This window comes from Mytilus galloprovincialis, chromosome 5 (assembly GCF_965363235.1).
Source record: "Mytilus galloprovincialis chromosome 5, xbMytGall1.hap1.1, whole genome shotgun sequence".
Lineage (NCBI taxonomy): Eukaryota > Metazoa > Mollusca > Bivalvia > Mytilida > Mytilidae > Mytilus > Mytilus galloprovincialis.
Window position 1 is genome coordinate 5,475,004 of NC_134842.1, and position 20,235 is coordinate 5,495,238.

Genomic DNA, 20,235 nt, shown 5'->3' on the forward strand with positions numbered 1-20,235 from the left:
CTGGTTCCGCCACTGTACAGAATATGACAGAGTTTAAATCATTTGAAGGAGCCAACCCTCTCACAACCCGGGACAGTGGAGTAACAGTACAACACAAGTTGCTTTCTTTAAAAAAAAGAAATGCAATCATGAACCCAAATGACTGTTTGATACGAAAGATCGAATAATAGTTAAATAAAGATCCATGGTTGAACCTTCTTTCTGTTGTATAAATAAAGACACCAATAGTATAGCCAATACCGCTGTTCAAAAGTTAGTATTCCATTAAGCAAAACCAAATACGGGTAACAAACTAAAACATATATAGAGAAACACTCTATAAGATATAGAAACTGACATGGATTGACTATATGTAACGGTTGTTCAATGTGGGACAAAATATTCTTTTTAAAAGAACCTGTTTATCTATCCCCGCTCCCTCTCTTTTGATAACATGGACTACATTCTTTATAAGAGTCACCCGCCGGATGTTCAATCTGAGGTGCTGTTGTTTTTAAAGTTAGTTTTCTGTCTTTTTGGTTTTCTAAAATCGAAATGCAAGAGTGAAGAAATTTGACAACTTTAGGGGGATCAATCAAACTTGTTTATATGGTTTTTCTCAGTCTCATTATACATTTCACTCAAAACAAAAGAATTGACTTTGCCATTTTTAGATATATTTATTGGATCGGATAGTTGACAAAGATATCCCTTGGAAAACTCTCACGTTTACCCCACAAAAAAGGCAAACAGATCTCAAGTTTAATAAAATAATCATAGCTAAATAATTTTAATCTTCCTGGTATTACCAGTACTTAAACATGTGTTAAACAATTGCTAATCTATTCTCGAAAACCACATGTCAGTAGTAATTTACGATAATTGTGATGCCAAACATCGAGGAAAATATCAAACTTCATTTATTAAATTGCAATGACCAAAAAATTTAAATAAATAGAACGTCATTGCCTCACACGAAAGATTTATCACTCGGTATACGTGAATCGTTTTATATCTAAATATTAATATTAAGGACTCAAACGCATAGTTATTAACTAAATGCTTAGATATGACGGTGTATACATTTGCATTTAACCAAAGATGTCCCTGATTTAACAAGAGACAGATATAGATATGTATATATGTCTCTGATTTAACACATTTTGAATTTCGTCTAAATTTCCAGGACGAACTTGCTTTTTTAGCTCACCTGTCCCGAAGGGACAAGTGAGCTTATGCCATCACTTGGCGTCCGTCGTCGTCCGTCGTCTGTCGTCCGTCGTCTGTCGTCGTCTGTCGTCGTAAACTATTTCAAGAATCTTCTCCTCTGAAACTACTGGGCCAAATACTTCCAAACTTTAACTGAATGTTCCTTAGGGTATCTAGTTTGTAAATTGTATCCGAAGTTTTGATCTATCAACAAACATGGTCGCCATTGCTAAAAATAGAACATAGGGGTCAAATGCAGTTTTTGGCTTATAACTCAAAAACCAAAGCATTTAGAGCAAATCTGACGTGAGTAATATTGTTTATCAGGTCAAGATCTATCTGCCCTGAAATTTTCAGATGAATCAGACAACCTGTTGTTGGGTTGCTGCCCCTGAATTGATAATTTTAAGGAAATTTTTCTGTTTTTGTTTATTATCTTGAATATAATTATAGATAGAAATAAACTGTAAACAGCAATAATGTTCAGCAAAGTAAGATCTTCAATTAAGTCAAATTGACCAAAATTGTCAATTGACCACTTAAGGAGTTATTGCCCTTTATAGTCAATTTTTAACCATTTTTCGTAAATCTTAGTAATCTTTTACAAAAATCTTCTCCTCTGAAACTACTGGGCCAAATACTTCCAAACTTTAACTGAATGTTCCTTAGGGTATCTAGTTTGTAAATTGTATCCGAAGTTATGATCTATCAACAAACATGGTCGCCATTGCTAAAAATAGAACATAGGGGTCAAATGCAGTTTTTGGCTTATAACTCAAAAACCAAAGCATTTAGAGCAAATCTGACGTGGGTAATATTGTTTCTCAGGTCAAGATCTATCTGCCCTGAAATTTTCAGATGAATCAGACAACCTGTTGTTGGGTTGCTGCCCCTGAATTGATAATTTTAAGGGAATTTTTCTGTTTTTGTTTATTATCTTGAATATAATTATAGATAGAAATAAACTGTAAACAGCAATAATGTTCAGCAAAGTAAGATCTTCAATTAAGTCAAATTGACCAAAATTGTCAATTGACCACTTAAGGAGTTATTGCCCTTTATAGTCAATTTTTAACCATTTTTCGTAAATCTTAGTAATCTTTTACAAAAATCTTCTCCTCTGAAACTACTGGGCCAAATACTTCCAAACTTTAACTGAATGTTCATTAGGGTATCTAGTTTGTAAATTGTATCCGAAGTTATGATCTATCAACAAACATGGTCGCCATTGCTAAAAATAGAACATAGGGGTCAAATGCAGTTTTTGGCTTATAACTCAAAAACCAAAGCATTTAGAGCAAATCTGACGTGGGTAATATTGTTTATCAGGTCAAGATCTATCTGCCCTGAAATTTTCAGATGAATCAGACAACCTGTTGTTGGGTTGCTGCCCCTGAATTGATAATTTTAAGGAAATTTTTCTGTTTTTGTTTATTATCTTGAATATAATTATAGATAGAAATAAACTGTAAACAGCAATAATGTTCAGCAAAGTAAGATCTTCAATTAAGTCAAATTGACCAAAATTGTCAATTGGCCACTTAAGGAGTTATTGCCCTTTATAGTCAATTTTTAACCATTTTTCGTAAATCTTAGTAATCTTTTACAAAAATCTTCTCCTCTGAAACTACTGGGCCAAATACTTCCAAACTTTAACTGAATGTTCATTAGGGTATCTAGTTTGTAAATTGTATCCGAAGTTATGATCTATCAACAAACATGGTCGCCATTGCTAAAAATAGAACATAGGGGTCAAATGCAGTTTTTGGCTTATAACTCAAAAACCAAAGCATTTAGAGCAAATCTGACGTGGGTAATATTGTTTATCAGGTCAAGATCTATCTGCCCTGAAATTTTCAGATGAATCAGACAACCTGTTGTTGGGTTGCTGCCCCTGAATTGATAATTTTAAGGAAATTTTTCTGTTTTTGTTTATTATCTTGAATATAATTATAGATAGAAATAAACTGTAAACAGCAATAATGTTCAGCAAAGTAAGATCTTCAATTAAGTCAATTGACCAAAATTGTCAATTGACCACTTAAGGAGTTATTGCCCTTTAAAGACTTTTTTTCACAATTTGTTCATCATGTTGACTTACTTTAAAAAATCTTCTCCTTTGAAACTGCTGTATCAATTTCAGCCAAACTTAGGCTAAATGAGTTTCAGAGTATCTAGTATAAATTTTATATTTTATTTCCTTGTATGTCAAGAAACATAGCTCCTATGGCTAAAATAGAACATAGGAGAAAATGATTATTTTTTTTGGCTTTTGAAGAAAATAGGACGATCCAAAAAACATTTAAATAAATTGAAAAGCCAAAATAATCATTGATGAGAGATTTAACCAAAAGAATTAAGGTGAGCGATTCAGGCTCTTGAGAGCCTCTTGTTTTTGTATGAGATTAAAAAAAAGGAGATGTGGTACATATATGTATGATTGATTGTCAATGAGACAACTATCCACTAGAGTTCAAATGAAGAGGATAATTATAAGCAATTATTGGCATCCGTATGGCTTTCATGGCCGTATTTTATATCTGTTTCTGTTTCTACTTTGATGACGGTGAAGAATTTATATTTTTTTAATATATTTTCCTCTTGAAACGAAAATAAAAAGTATACCCACTAGAAGACTGGTGTCAAGCTTTAGATACAACCATTTCAATTTAGATGTATTTATGGACATTTCAATGGCATGTGAGTGTTGACCTTACGATGTTTTACTGGACAAACTACTAGCTTATGGTGTATCTGCACTTTCAGTATCCTTCTTTCATTCATATCTTTTTACAAATCAAAGTCAATGGTGTCCCGAGCAGTTAGGCTGACATACAGAAAGGTTTACCGTACCTAAAGTTCAATTTTAGGCTCCCTACTATTTAATGTTTTTATAAATGATATGATTTACTTCGCAAAATTGTGATTTAAACTTTATACATAGAAAAAATAAAAATTTATATGTATCTTTTTTGGTTGAAATGTGTCTGAAAATGAGATTATGTTTTTGGGGTTCTACTGTTTGATGGTATGATAAAAGCAGATGGGATTGCTACGATTTGATGTACTATTTTGTAGAACATTATCAATCTTGTGCGAAGTCTTCTTTCTTGTAGTGTGGGCCAGATTGGTGAGTTTATAATCGGTCTGTCCTACTACTGATGTAACGGTACCTGTTACCGTCATACCGGTATCTGACAGCTCGACTTTGGACCATCTCGATGAGGTTATATGACCATATAAATTTTCTGAACAATTTTATGACACCTATCAATTAATAATGTACATTTCATTAGGGACTATCATTTGCTCTTGATTTTTTTTTCATTTTCATAGTACATAGTACATGTACCTTCTGATATGTGTTTTTTTTTTTTTTTTATTGTTTTTTTTTTTTTGTCTCTCAACATATATATATTTTCTAGTAATTCAGCAACCATGTTCGTCAAAGTTTCATAAGATTACTCGCCAAAACGTAATACTAAAAATAAATTAAAGACTGAAAGTATAATTATATACATAATATCTTAAATTATGTTATATGAATCTAAGGCGCAATTACTACATAAGTAAGCCGCCTTCCAAAACCAATAACAACAACAATGAGGTTTGTTCAACTGTGTGCGGGATATGCCTGAGTTTTGATGTTCTGGTATGATGTTTTTAAATTTCTTTTTTAGAAGCCCAATGATTTGATACCATTAGCTATGGTTTATGCTTTGTATTGATCTGGTGAGTTAAGCCATTTTAATCTGATTTTAAGTTTGTTCTTATGTTGTGCTGAGACACCACTATCCTAGGTTAGAAGGAGCGCTCACAAACATGTTTAAGAGAGATCCTGGTAAACTTATCGATCCTTTAAATAAACTTTTTCTAAATAATTACCAATTTAACATTGGAATTAGATCATTATTGAATAGTGTTTTTATTGGTATTAATATTGATTTTGTTTTTACTAAATTAAAAGCAAACTAAATATAATTGTTATACACATTCATGGATCTGCAATCTGTCGATACCTGTATCTTAGCATTGCACAAAGTTATGGTTTTTTTTTTACTGTTTATGATGTCTTTACACTAAATCCATCGGATGTTGGATTTGTACTGATTGATAATTTAGCTTAGATGTATGATTTTTTTATTAGTTGTTAGTGGCTTTGAACTAGCTGCCAGTAACTGCAAGTACACTCAGATCTGTACTTAGTGTCATTTTGTTGTGGGGATATACAAGTACCCAGTCATGTCCACTCTGTGTAGTAATTCTATTTGTATCATTCATTTGATGAGTTCAGCCTTTTGCAACTGATTTTTATAGTTTGTTATTATCTTGTACTGTTACATGTACACCACTGCCCAAGGTAAGGGGGAGTGTTAGGATCCCGCTAACATATTTAACCCCTCCACATTCTGTATGTATGTGTCTGTCCCAAGTCAGGAGCCCGCACTTCAGTGGTTATTGTTTGTTTATGTGTTACATATTTGTTTTCATTCATTTTTTGGTACATAAATTAGACTGTTAGTTTTCTCGTTTTAATTGTTTTAATTTGTCATTTCAGGGCCTTTTATAGCTGACTATGCAGTATGGGCTTTGCTCATTGTTGAAGGCCGTACGGTGATCTATAATTGTTAATGTCTGTCACGGTGTCATTTGGTTTTTTGTGGAGAGTTGCATAATGGGAATCATACCACATCTTCTTTTTTATATTAACCCCGTCATATTCTTGATGTGCATATCCGTGTCAGGAGACTGTGGTTCAGGGATTGTTGCTGGTTTCTGTCTGTCATGTTTGTTTTTCTTAAATGGTTTTGTTATAAGTTATGCTGTTAGTTATCTCTATTGAATTGTTTTATATTTTTCATGTCAGAGCCTTTGATAGTTGACTATATAGTTTGGGTTTTTGTTATTACTGAAGATCGTGCGGTTGCCTATAATTGCTTACATCAATTTCATTTGAACACGGGTTGATAATTGTCTAATTGGCAACCATATCACATCACTATATTTTAATGAAAAAAAGACAAAATTTATACATGCAAGACAATCAGACCATTTCGCAAATTGAATTCTCATAATTGTCTTTCAGCACTGCTAGGGAATTGTGATTTAAAAGTTCATACAGAACAAACATTATTTCTAGATTATCCTGCACAATGATCACTAAGACGCTTGATGAACATTAATAGTGCAGGGATATAGACGACCCTCTCTATCTGGTAAATGATGTCATAAAGGACTGCATTATTGACGATTTTTTTTCCGGTGACAGACAAACTTGAAAGTGGTCTCCACATGATTTTTGTCAAGTAACTATATCTATTCTTTTTCAGGAGCGGATCCACCCATTTATAAAGGGGGGGTTCCAACTTACTACATGTCCCATTTGAAATGCATTGATCATCAAATTAAAAGAGGGGGTTTCAACTGCAAGAACTCTGTGTTATATAATTTTCAAAATTTGAATGAATATAAAATTAATAATATGGGTGTAAAAGCTTAAATCTTACTGTACATGTACTACGAAGGGAACAAAGTACAAGGAAACAAAACTTAAATTGTTTTCTGATCGACATGCTGATCAATATTTTAAGGTGAATAAGGAACTGGATAAGCTCTTAAATAAGAACAATGTCTATTTATTCACACATGCACATGTCTTTAATGTAGAACAATGACCACGGTCATCTGTAATGAAACATAAAACATTATAAGGTGTAATACCACCATTGATTTTCCCCTGTTGAATGAATGAATGAATGAATGAATGAATATTTTATTTATATAAATAATATGCTATGGCATACATAAACAAGTATATACAATGTGACAAAACAACAGATAGCAGAGAACAATACATAATATAATAAAGGTACAATTAATTCACAATACATGATCTAATTTTCCAAGCATATTTCAGATAGTAACACAGTTTAATTGTGATTAATTTTGATTTTGCTTGAAGTAAATGAAAAAGTTTTAAATTATTTGGTCAAGAACAATTATATTTTGGCAAATGTTCTTGACTCACAGTTCTGTAGGCTGGACATACAAGTACGAAGTGGTATTCATTTTCAATACAAGCCATATTAGTCTTTGTTAAATTTGCATTTTTCAAAAAAATGTGCAGAATTTATCTTTGTTTCAAATAAAGAAATACTTGGCATGAGTAAAGTTTTATCCTGTCCAGTACTATAGAAAAAAATTCACATAACATTTCATTGCATATAAGAAAAGAACCATCATTGGAAGTTAACCAATCAAATGTCTCCCCTTATTTTATCTGTGTACAAGGTTTAGTCACCATGTAACCTCAAGATTACAATATTTTCTATAGAAATCCCAAATAAAAAAATAATGGTGTTTTGAAATACCCAAGACATATGTTTATGACACAGAAATGTTTTTACTGCAAACTTGAATTAAATCACAAGATAGGCTTTTTGAGTATAAATAAGTTTAAACTAAAGAAACTGTGATTTTTCGTTATAGTTATTATTTACATTATAAATTAGTCCATTTAGCAGATACAAGGCAATCAGAAAATAGAATATAATAAACCATATGAAATACGTTACCCTGGAAATGTACGCATATAAATCACACACAAAAATGACGTAAATATGTTTTATTCTTTTCAAAATAGATCTAAATCGAGTTTATTATTGCCCGACTCATAAATCCTACAAAATTTCATTCAAACACTTACAACTGCATTTGATCATTATGATTAAACCAATTTCCAATAAAAGAGGGACGAAAGATACCAGGAGGACAGTCAAACTCGTATATTGAAAATAAACTGACAACACCATTGGTAAAAATGAAAAGACAAACAGACAAACAATAGTACACATGACACAACATAAAAAAACTAAAGAATAAGCAACACGTACCCCACCAAAAACTATGGGTGATCTCAGGTGCTCCGGAAAGGTAAGCAGACTCTGGTCTATAACAAATCCGGTAAATAGTCTAATTCGGTAGATCACATTCATAAAAAAAAAGATTGATTGTAGTTAGAACGTAAGGAACATATCCGGTATCATCTTTAAAACGGTTATTCCATAACGGTCAACCAACTAGTGATAGAGTCCGTAAAATTTACGAAGGGATGATTTCAACTTCACCATTGGTTTATTAGCTTCCTTGTGAGCAGTAACCCTCTATCAAGAAAATAATGATAGGAAATACAAGCACGGGAATATCGTATGAACTGTGAGATACATACCTCGTATGCAGGTGCTGCTGGAATGTTACTACTTAGAAATGGACAGTTCACAATTGGAAAGCTTAAATCATCTCTTATAGAGCTCTCTTCATATAATATCAACTACATGAATAAAACATAAATATTAAATACAAACTTATATAAACAATATACATATATGTAAATATATAATAAAAATAATATCTGATGATGCAAGTCGAGTATTATATGCTTGTATGACAACTCAGGTTAAAAGGGGTGTGTTCAAACTATGTATATATATACTCCGATTCAAATGCACTGATCATCCAAAAAAGGGGGTTCCAACCCCTGGAACCCTCCCCAATGGATCCGCGACTGGGTTCACTGATTTGGTTGTTAGGCTACATAAAACAAGTTTGTCCCTTGAACTCAAATGTGTAAGACCCTCAAAGTAGTAAAGGTCGTTACTCTCCTTTCGTCGTGGTGATCTCTTCTGCTAATGAGCCTATACAAAACCAGTTTGTCTTTTGATCTCTTGAGCTAATGAGTCTATACAAAACCAGTTTGTCTTTTGATCTATTGAGCTAATGAGCCTATCCAGTTTGTCTTTTGATCTCGTCAGCTAATGAGCCTATACAAAACCAGTTTATCTTTTGATCTCTTTAGTTTAAATATATTATGGATTCATTTATTTTCGTTGATACCAATTTTCATGCATTAAGTAAAACTTGCATTTTCGTGAATATTTATCTCATGGTTTTCACAAAGTCTGCATACAAGCCTTATATGTGAAATTTGTCATTCGTTGAACATTTAAATTCGTGGTTCACCTTATCCATGAAACCTACGAAAATTGGTATCATACGAATAATAATGAACCCACAGTACTTAGTTTGTCCGTTTCATTTCAGAAATCAAAAAAATTTGCGATAACTCTACACATTTATAGCCTTGATGTTTAGTTCCTCCTCTTCGGGCACCTACAATGTCAATGTATAATAAATGTTATCGTTTAAATGCTTTTTTTCAAATTGCGTTAATTTAAACATAAGAAAAAGCCTCTGTCCTGTGTTAGTCTCTAATTTTTTTTGTAATTCTACTAATTTTATATGACGTCCATTTTCACTGAACTTGTACACATTTTTGTTTAGTGGCCAGCTACTGAAGCCCGATTTAGGTACGGGTTTTTTTTCGCTGTTTTGAGATCAATTACTCCATCAAAATATTTCTTTCGAATGCCAATGAGACAACTAAATGCATGTCACTATTGGGCATCAACGTATACTACTCAAATATAATTTTAAACAAAAAAGCTCTGAAAAGTAATAAAGGGTATGTTACTATTTGTTTATTTGTCACAGTGTGCCGATTTAAAGACAAGAAGATCATAAAGCTCTTTAAAAATCATAGAGTTATTTTTGAAAACTTTTTACTAAGCCTCTACATTGATCAACTAAATGACTTATAAATAATGTTCCTATCCTCGCAGACAAAGCCCAAACAATGCCGTTTTGTTTGCTTATATGGTTTTTGTTGAAATTTTATCCATTTTGCTTACCAATATTTTACTATTTAGTTTATATATTCTAATCTGAATACAAACACAAAGACACACATAATAAAAACAGTTTAAATACTGCCGAACACTCAATTGAATTTGATGTGACTGTCATACAAGTGAGAGATTTAGTTTGCTATAAATCCAGGCTCAATCCACCATTTTCTACATAAGAAAATGCATATACCAAGTCAGGAATACAGCAGTTGTTATCCATTAGTTTGATGTGTTTGCGCTTTTGATTTGCCGTTTGATTAGGGACTTTCCGTCTTGAATATTTCTCGTGCAGTATTTTTGTGATTTTACTTTTTTTTTCAATCTCACCTTTACAGATTTGATACTTCCAATGATATCATTAGGGAGTTGGTACCAGTTCCTTATTTCTCCGTCCATTAACAAACCTCCACTTCTGCATGAGCATGTACAGGCTAGAATGATAAAGCTTCCAACACATATACATGGCAGTCCTATATCTGACCCAGACATTTCTATGAGCATGTCTACTAATATCCAGTAAGTTCTCCACATGGCAACATTACCAATTCCAGCAATCGTAAAAAAAATATCCTGTATTATTAAACTGATGAAATAGTGAATAGTTTTCAATTTTTTAACGTTAGCCTCAAATAATAATGATACAATTTCTATAAAAATCTGCACGCCTATAGATATGACAGCCGACCATATCAATGTCTTAGTTTTATCATCCGGGTATAAATTCAAATCAAACAACTTCCATGTGTTCCGCCAAAACAATATAACTAAACTCCATAATATGGAAATGGATAAGATAATATCCAATACAAATGGCAGCTCCTTTTTAATCTATAAAGAAAAAATAAATCCGTTGATGCAAGAGTAGCAAAAACTAAAATCATAATAATATCGAGGCAAAATTCAAACGAAAAGTATCTAATCAAATGGCAAAATCAAAAGCTCAAGCACATCAAATGCATGGATAACAACTGTCATAGTTCTGACTTGGTACAGGCATTTTCTTATGTAAAATATGTTGGTTAAACCTGGTTTTATCCTAGCTAAACTTCGGACTTTAGCAATGCGTGCACTATTGTTTCTGTAGTGCCTAACAAGATTTTGTGAGGTCGACAGATATATTTTGACTTAATATGTTGGATTAAATTTAAATGTTTGCAGCTTTAGCTTATGTTTTTATGGTGTTTTTGTTGACTTATAGACGTTTTTCGATAATTAGAAACATGTTTATTTTCTGTTAAGACACGCAATCTGTTTATCTTTAGTAGTGCTTAAAAAATATGTTTCATTGTGTCTCTTCAAAATAATACCTTTTTGTCAAAGAATAAAAATTATGATTTATAAATCGTCAAATTTATGAAAAATGAGCTATTATACTGTGAAACCATTTTATTCTGTTCGTAATAAAAGTAATAACTGCCAAATCGAACCTTTCATACCTTTTGTTTCATTGTAACAAAATTAACACGATCTCGTCCAGTGCCTAGTTTAAATTATGGTTATTAAATAACTGTACATGAACATGTAATATGAAAGGTAAATGAATATGTTTTCATACACAAGATGTTAGTATGTAAGTATATCCTGGGACTATTTTACAAACTTAGTATAATAGTCCCAATTTATTTCTTAAAGGCTAAATTGTTCACATTAGAAACTTTCAACACAGTTGAGTTATAATAATAAAGATTATAACACAGTGTTGACTGCTGTACCAATATTTGTGACATTTTTACCTATTAGGTAGAATTTTTTCCTCACAATTTGTTGCCCATACAATAAAATTGAATGCGAGAATCATACAATTGAGATGTTTAGCTAGCTATAAAACGAGGTTTGGTCAGCCTGTAATAAGTCAGGAATATTACAGTTTTTTTCCAATTCGTTTGATAAGCTTTTGGTTTGTCATTTAATAAGGAATCTAATTCCCCTTGGAGTTTGGTATTTTTGTTAGTTAACTTTTAGGACCCACAAACCAAAGTAGGTTGGTAATTTCTTAAATATCTTTTAACTTCAGATCTTTAGTTGCTGTCCTTGTCATAATTTAAAACATATATTATTGTTTGTGAATACTACCACGCTTAACACAGTGTTAGAGGTAAATGGACGTGGCAACGTTGTATTGTAGTCCTGTCATGTAATGTTGTCATTTTAATGTTATATTTAACATTGTCATAAAAGCGGGAGGTTTGGCTAGCCATAAAATCAGGTTCAACCCACCATTTGTTTCTTAAAATGTCCTGTACCAAGTTAGGAAAATGACCATAATGATTGTTATATTATAGTTCGTTTCTTTCTGTGTTGCATTTATCTTTTTTTTTAAAGAATGTCACAGTTATAGTCCAGTCAATCTAGCATAAATTTGACCCTAACCTTGAAGTAATTGCAATAGAAGATTTTAAAATTTTAATCTTTAGAATTATACCCCAAATATACACAGAAAAAAAGTCCCATAAAATCTTACTTGAGGAAAACTAAAACATAATGATTTTGAAATTCCTATGGAGATTTGCATTGATATGGGAGATGACTCTGCGAAAAAAGGCAGAAAAATCAATAAAAATTGATACAAAATTATAACTTTACCGCTTCTATTCAACAATTACGATATTTTATCTCTCTTTAGAATTAAACAAACAACTCTGAAGGTGTTTTCATATCTTTTATCAAGCTACAACGTAGATTTCATAATTCATTAGTTGACCATTTATTAGATTTTTCAGCATGTCAAGGTAACGAAATTCAAATTGAATAAAACAAACTATCTTTTTGTGGTTTAAAGTTTCTTTGAACAAGTGAGATGCTGCACAAATATAATTTACAGATATAAACAATACCAAATATTCACATTATTTTTTTCAAAATGCTCACAAAGCCATAAATTTTCAATTTCTTTAATGAAAAAATATATATATCCATTACACTTCGTTTTGTTTTTACATGTCATGACCAGAGGATTATATAACATAGTCAAATACTTACTTATGACCCCATCAAAGTATCATATTTTACATGAATTTAAGAAAATCAACCAAAAACTGACAAAAAAGACTCATTTTTGCGGAGCTATCTCCCTTTACAATGTTAATTTCCATAAGAAATTAAAAATACTAAATTTTAGTTTTTCCTCAAGTTAGATTTTATGGGACTTTTTTCTGTGTATATTTGGGGCTAAATGCTATAGATTAGAACAACATATGTTCTGTTGCAATTAGTTTGAGGTTCAAATTTAGTTCGACTGGACTATTAAACCTCTTTTCCGTAGCAAAAATTTTATACTGGTCCAATATGCAACAAATTTTATTTTTAATGAAATTAAATATTTTTAAATAAAATAATTAATCGAACAAACTGAAAAAATATGAAAATCTATTAACCAAATTGTGATGAAACACTTGTATTGGATCAAATTATTTCTGAATTTAGAAATTTATCATTTTATTGTGGTGCTCTAGTGTACTGTCGTGGTGAGATGGTGTCCGTTTTAATTCTGTGGTTTACATATTGTAATGTAGTGTTGCATTATTTATTTATGTATATCTCTGTCCAGAGTGTTCTTGCGTTTATTTGTAAAGTATATCTCCGTCCAGAGTGTTCTTGCGTTTATTTGTAAAGTATTCCTGTCATGTAATGTTACCATTTTGGCGGTATTTGTAACATTGCTTTATAAATTTTTAGATAAAGTTTTAAATTTGTGGAACAGCCTACTTGACCATTTCAGGACTGAAAACAGGTTTTCTCAATTTAAGAGCTTTGTACTATTTTGAAATGGTTCAAAATGTTGATGTTCTGCATGTAGATAAGCTTTTTCATATTTTAGAAGTTGCTCTAACATGCTAGTATGCCTTAAATGTTTCCATTTGTGCTATATATTTAATTTTAGTTGTGCTTAACTTTAAGTTGTGCTTCAGTTTTGACATGTCTAGATATGTATTTTAGTAGTGCTTTGCATGTATTTCAATGTGCCTGTGCTGTTATATATCTTGTCTCCATATTGTGTGATTTAATGTTGGGTTTATGTTATTATATTCGGTAAAAAGCTCTTAAGAGATTATGTTTGTATTGTTATGTTTGTATTGCAGCTGCTACTCTGTGGAACAGCCTTTATTGTGTACTGTCGTAAATTCATTGGAGATGATGTCCGTTTTAATTCTGTGGTTTACATGTTGTAATGTACTGTTGCATTATTTATTTATGTATATCTTTTTCCAGAGTGTTCTTGCGTTTATTTGTAAAGTATATCTCTGTCCAGAGTGTTCTTGCCTTTATTTGTAAATACTGTGAAACTGTTTACTCGCGTAGTGGTATTAACCATATGTGGATTCTTAAAAATTCTAAAGAACTTCTAGACAATTTTAAATCTCGGTCTTTTTCTGAAGATAGTTCTATCAAAACATTTGATTTTTCAACCCTGTATACCACCATTCCCCATGTGAAATTGAAAAATCGCCTAAAAGAAATAATCCACAATGCCTTTCAACATAAAAATGGTAGCATACGCTATAAATTTATTACTTTGGGATTTCATAAGGCATATTTCGTTAATAGTGACAAACAAAAAGGTAAAACATGCGCTACACAAAAGAACAAGTGGTCAGTATGCTGGAGTTTCTTATCGACATATTTGTTGAGTTTGGAGGTAGACTTTTTCAACAAATTGTCGGCATTCCTATGGGAACGAACTGCGCGCCTCTCCTTGCTGACCTCTTCTTATTTTCATATGAATCGGAGTTCCTTCAGACACTTGTCAAAAACAAGAAGATCAAAGAAGCCAGGTTATTTAATTTCACTTTCAGATATATTGATGATGTTCTTTCCATTAACAGTCCGAACTTTTCTGATTGGGTTCCATTAAAATATCCATCAGAACTAGAAATTAAAGAGAAAACAGACACGGCTTCCTCTGCCTCATTTTTAGACTTATACCTCGAATTTGACATACCCAGTCATCTTAATTAGTACCAGAATCTATGACAAACGAGACGATTTTGATTTTGAAATTATCAATTTCCCCCACCTTAGTAGCAATATATCAACTTCACCTGCATATGGAAAATACATTTCCCAACTTATTCGGTATTCAAGAGCTTGCAGCTCCTATTCAGACTTTGTAAAACGTCACCAATGTCTGAGCAGAAAGTTGATGAACCAGGGGTATGTCAAAGAACGTCTCGTCCTCTTTCTAAAAAAGTTCATCGGAAGATACCCAGAACTTGTTGATAAATATTCCTTCACAAATAATACACGATAGTCTTGAAGTATAGATTTTGCGTACTGACGTTGTTTATCGTTATATTATTCTTTTATTTGTCTTTATTAATATTACTTTTACTATTAAGTCTGTTTTTTTTAGATATCCTTTTTGACTTAACTCTGTGCTTATGTATTCCATCATACTTTGAACGACAAAATTATTTTATGATGTGACTCTGTACCTATGTATCTTGTGATACTTCGAATGACAAAATTATTTTATTTATTAATAGTACTTTTACTGTTGACCAACTTTTTTGTGATATACATTTGACGTGACTCTGTACTCATGTATCCCGTCATACTTTGAACCACACTATTATTTTATTTATTATTACTTTATACTGTTTAGTCAGTTTTTGTTATATCTATTTTGCGTGACTGTATTTATGCATCCCGTCATACTTTGAACGACAAAATTATTTCATGTCTACCTGTGCGAATTTCAAACGCGCAATTTTACACTAGTACTCAAAACCCTCCTTCCTTGGTGGGTGCATTTTACATACTAGACAAATAAAATCGTATAATATAATCAAAATGAGGATGTTATTTTGATGTGTGCTTCTTCGCTACATCATTTGTTGTTTTCATAGTGATTAATATGATAACACAATGTTGACTGCTGTACCCCTATTTTTGACATTATTGACTATTGTGTCTGTTTGTTTTGTTCAAGCATCGGTGACAATATAATGGAATGCGACTGTCATACAAGTGAGAGGTTTAGCTAGCTATAATTAGTTATCAAAAGTACCAGGATTATAAAATCAGGTTCAATCCATCATTTTCTACATTTGAAAATGCCTGTACCAAGTCAGGAATATGACAGTTCTTGTCCATTCGTTTTTTATGCGTTTTGTTATTTGATTTTGCCATGTGATTATGGACTTTCCGAATTGATTTTCCTCCGAGTTCAGTATTTTTGTGATTTGACTTTTTATATGTAAGCCGAATCAAAAACTTTCGTATTCGTATTCGTATTAAATGGGAGGTTTGGCTAGCCATAAATCCAGGTTTTATGCTGTCTTTTTTTTTTTATTTTGCTTTGTTTCCTTTAGTCATTTTTCGTTTTTTTCAATAGCATTGTCAGTTTGAATTTGAATTATGAGCTATGGTATCTTTGGTATCTTCTGTCTCTCTTTCATATTAAATAAATTCATCATAGATACCAGGACTAACTTTAGTATATACGCCAGACGCGTGTTTCGTCTACTAAAGACTCATCAGTGACGCTCGAATCCAAAAAAAGTTAAAAAGGCCAAATAAATTACGAAGTTGACGAGAAAAATTCCTAAAAGTTTTGCCAAATACAGCTAAGGTGATCTATGGCTGAGGAAGAAAACCCTTAGTATTTCAAAAAATTTGTAAACAGTAAATTTGTAAATATGACCATATCAATGACAAAAAGTGCTGACTACTGGGCTTGTGATACCCCCAGTGATTGTAAATAAACTCATCATAGATACCAGGACTAACTTTAGTATATACGCCAGACGCGCGTTTTGTCTACAAAAGACTCATCAGTGACGCTCGAATCAAAAAAGTTAAAAAGCGCACAAATGTGGGTGATATGAACTTTCTTAATTGATAACATATGGCAATAAAACCTACCACTTTGCTAAATATCATCGGCTTGATAAAGAACTTATCTTTGCGTCGATCGTATCCATTCAGATATGGCATAACTATTACATTCCTAATGCTGCGTAATACAACTAGCAATGCAACAACAGGGAGGAGTAATATCAATGGTGAAATATCAGCAGTATAGATGTCTATGAAATTCCACAGTCCTCTCCAATGACAAACATCAAGAAAAGCCCAAAGGAACGCGATCACTCGTGAAAAGATTAAATACAAAAGTATGTGTTTATCCTGAAACAGTTTTGTAAAAGAAAACTGTAATAAAGCAAGAAGACATATTCCTATAATACCACACGATAAAGATAATCCATTGCTTAATACGGGATCATCTGGATAAATATATCTATCTTGAATATTCCATGCTGTATTCCAGAACCCAACAACAAAAAATGTTAAGAAAGCATTGATGAATGCATTTCCAAGTTTCACAATTGTCTTCATCATGAACTTTTTCTTCTAGTAATATTTTCTCGTCCTACTACATATGTGTTTCAAAAGTTCAACTTTGAAAAGGCTTAACCATTAATGTTTCTCGAACTGCATCAGTTCACGTTAACAAAAAAGACAAAAGGTTTAATGAGCATACGATTGTATAGTCTGTTCCAACTTAGGTAAATAGTTTGTAAGTGTTTTCCAAATATTCAGGTTGTTTTATTGTATAGCAAAATTATAAAAAAATCAAATATTTTTTCTCAGTAATTTAATATCAATTCAATCAATTAATTCAACATACATATACAGCAAATAACTAAAAAATGATATTGACTTATAAAAGTGTCTTTGTTTTCATTAGTTTCTGAATGATTTTCATTTATACACCGAGTACTCTTTTATTGCAAACTTTATTTATTTAATAAATTAATTAATTTTATAAATGCATTGCATAAGGAAATCAATTAAGCACAGAAAAGTAAATAAGGGCACTACATGTAAAATGATGAGAAATACAATCTTTTATATAAATATCAAAAGTAACAAAACTTTTAATATATTTGCAAAGTCACAATTAACAATAATTCACTTCATTGTTCAGTTCAAATGGAGAAGATGGGATGTTGCGACGGAAAAAAAGTCACAGGAAAAAAAGTCACAAAACCTCTAGGAAAAAAAGTCACAGGAAAAAAAGTCTCAAGAAAAAAAGTCACAGGAAAAAAGTCACAATTAATAAAATTATTTGAAAGAAGTATATAAAATGTTTTTTAAGAAGTATGTTGGAATGCACATGACAAAAGTGATTTTGTATATCAGCTGTATGAAATAAATAATTTAAAAAATTGCAGTTTTGTTAAATAAAAATAATACTTCTTGTAAAAGTGTATCAGATCAATTATTTTTAAATAAAAATAATACTTCTTGTAAAAGTGTATCAGATCAATTATTTTTAAATAAAAGCTTTTAAAATTTATATAGGTAAAGCGCACATCGATATTAACAGATTTCGTTTTATTTATGGGTTAATAAAATAAAAAAATATATTCTTTTCATCATTTTTAAAAAAAAATAAATACACTAAAAAAAATGATAATAGTATTAAAAGTGTAATAATTTATGTTTTCTTTTTCAAAACAAACTCTTAAACAAACAGGATAAGCCATTTGTTTCCTTTTCATTCATGATAAGCCCTAGTTGTTTTTCATGGGTAGGGCTTCCTTCCAAAAGAGGAAGTGAAAGGTCTACAAAAAAGGGAAAGGTGCCACAAGAAGCCACTAATTAATCTCAACAGTCACTGTCAATAAATGTTGTAATTACATAATTATTGTTAATGGGGATGCTTTGTTTGTTTAACATGTAATTGAAGGATTCTCATGATATTGGTAAAAACACAGCTATAGAAAAACAAAAATCACAATAACATGTGGTCAAACCATACCATAGACTTTCTAACTTTGACTCAAATTAAAGAAAATGTATGACTTCATTTACTTTTCTATATAAGAAAAAAATAATTTCAAGTGTTATTAAATAAAATATGGAAGTCATCAAGAGCAACAAAGGCGGGTCCAAACTTTGCTACCAGGGGTACATGTACACCAAGCATACTACCAGAAAGACAGTACAGTGGTGGAAATGTGTGAAGCGATCCAGCACTGCATGTAAAGGGTCCATTACAACTTCTCTGCAGAATGAAAATCCAACTCCTGGCCAGCCACACAACCATGATCCAAGTGATATTAGCATAAAGTACACTAAGTCCAGGTACGCAATGAAAGAACAGGCTGCTCTCACCAGAGACAAACCAAGCCAGATCTTCGCCCAGGTTGTTTCAACATGTGAAGATGATGTGCAAGCAACGATGCCCAGAGAAGAGAATTGTAAACGCACCATGCGCTACCAGCGTCCAGCACCACCTGTTCCCCATTTCTTTGCAGATGTCACACTGCCAGCAGAATTCACCATTACAACCAACAACCAACAGTTCCTACTGTATGACAATGGACAGAATGCTGAGAACAGAATGTTGGTCTTTTGTAATCCTGACAGTTTAAGACGTCTAGCTGAAGCCCATACCCTTTTTATGGGTGGTACTTTCTCTGTAGCTCCACATCCTTTTAAACAGCTGTACACCATCCGAGTACCTTTTAAAGATGTTACAGTCACCACAGTGTATGCTTTCTTGCCGAACAAGAATCAAGATACATACAGAGAGTTATTTCAGTCATTGGTCGACAAATGCCAAGCCAGCCACCTACAGTTAAATGTTCAGACTGTGGTAACAGACTTCGAAGATGGCGTTCTACGTGCAGTGTCGGCAGTATTTGGCCGCCATATCAACAACCAGGGATGTTTCTATCATCTTACCCAAGCAACTTGGAGAAAGATACAGAACCTTGGTTTGGTTCCCCACTACAAGATGAGCGATGACTTCCGCCTGTTCTGTGGTATGATGGACGGCCTTGCCTTTCTGCCTGTAGCTGATTTGCCAAATGGTGTCCACCTGCTAAGAACTTTGTGTCCAGATGACCCACCAGAAGCAGCTGAACTTCTTGATTACTTTGATGCAACCTATGTAAGTGGCAACATGTGACGTAACCCAGCACCAGGTCAAGGTCTTCGTTTAGTAATGCGACGCACTCCACCCATGTTCCCACCAACTATATGGAATGTCCATGACGCAACAGTAAACGGTGATTCAAGAACCAACAATGTATGTGAAGGTTGGAACAACAAATTCTTCAACTTAGTAGGTTATGCCCACCCATCAATATGGAGAGTAGTAGAATGGTGCCAGAAAGAAGAAGAACCAGTGAGAACCTTGATACAACAAGACGCTGTAGGCACCCCGCCAGTTAAACGGGTCCAACAACGTTATGTCCAACTTCAACTAAGACTTCAAAACTTGTGCAGAGACTTGACATCAGGCAACAAGACCATTGCAGAATTTCTCAGGGGTGTTGGTTGGAACATA

At 32.4% G+C, this 20,235-nt stretch overlaps 1 protein-coding gene across 1 annotated transcript; it reads right to left on the bottom strand.

The window, feature by feature from the left end:
* Positions 1-9,312: 9,312 nt before the first annotated feature.
* On the bottom strand, positions 9,313-17,275 carry LOC143076966 (uncharacterized). Its single transcript, XM_076252862.1, has 3 exons — positions 16,797-17,275; positions 10,260-10,760; positions 9,313-9,357 (listed from the first exon to the last, which is right to left on the bottom strand). The coding sequence occupies exons 1-3, from the start codon at positions 17,271-17,273 to the stop codon at positions 9,313-9,315; spliced, it is 1,023 nt and encodes a 340-aa protein (XP_076108977.1). The 5' UTR covers positions 17,274-17,275.
* Between the last annotated feature and the right edge of the window lie 2,960 nt (positions 17,276-20,235).

Excerpts from the sequence above, each read along its gene's own strand:
- LOC143076966 (XM_076252862.1), bottom strand. The coding sequence starts at position 17,273 with ATGATGAAGACAATTGTGAAACTTGGAAATGCATTCATCAATGCTTTC. Across the intron at positions 10,761-16,796 it reads CGATGATATTTAGCAAAGTG|ATTAAAAAGGAGCTGCCATT; the intron begins GTAGGTTTTATT and ends TTTTCTTTATAG. Across the intron at positions 9,358-10,259 it reads GAAGTATCAAATCTGTAAAG|GTGCCCGAAGAGGAGGAACT; the intron begins GTGAGATTGAAA and ends TTGACATTGTAG.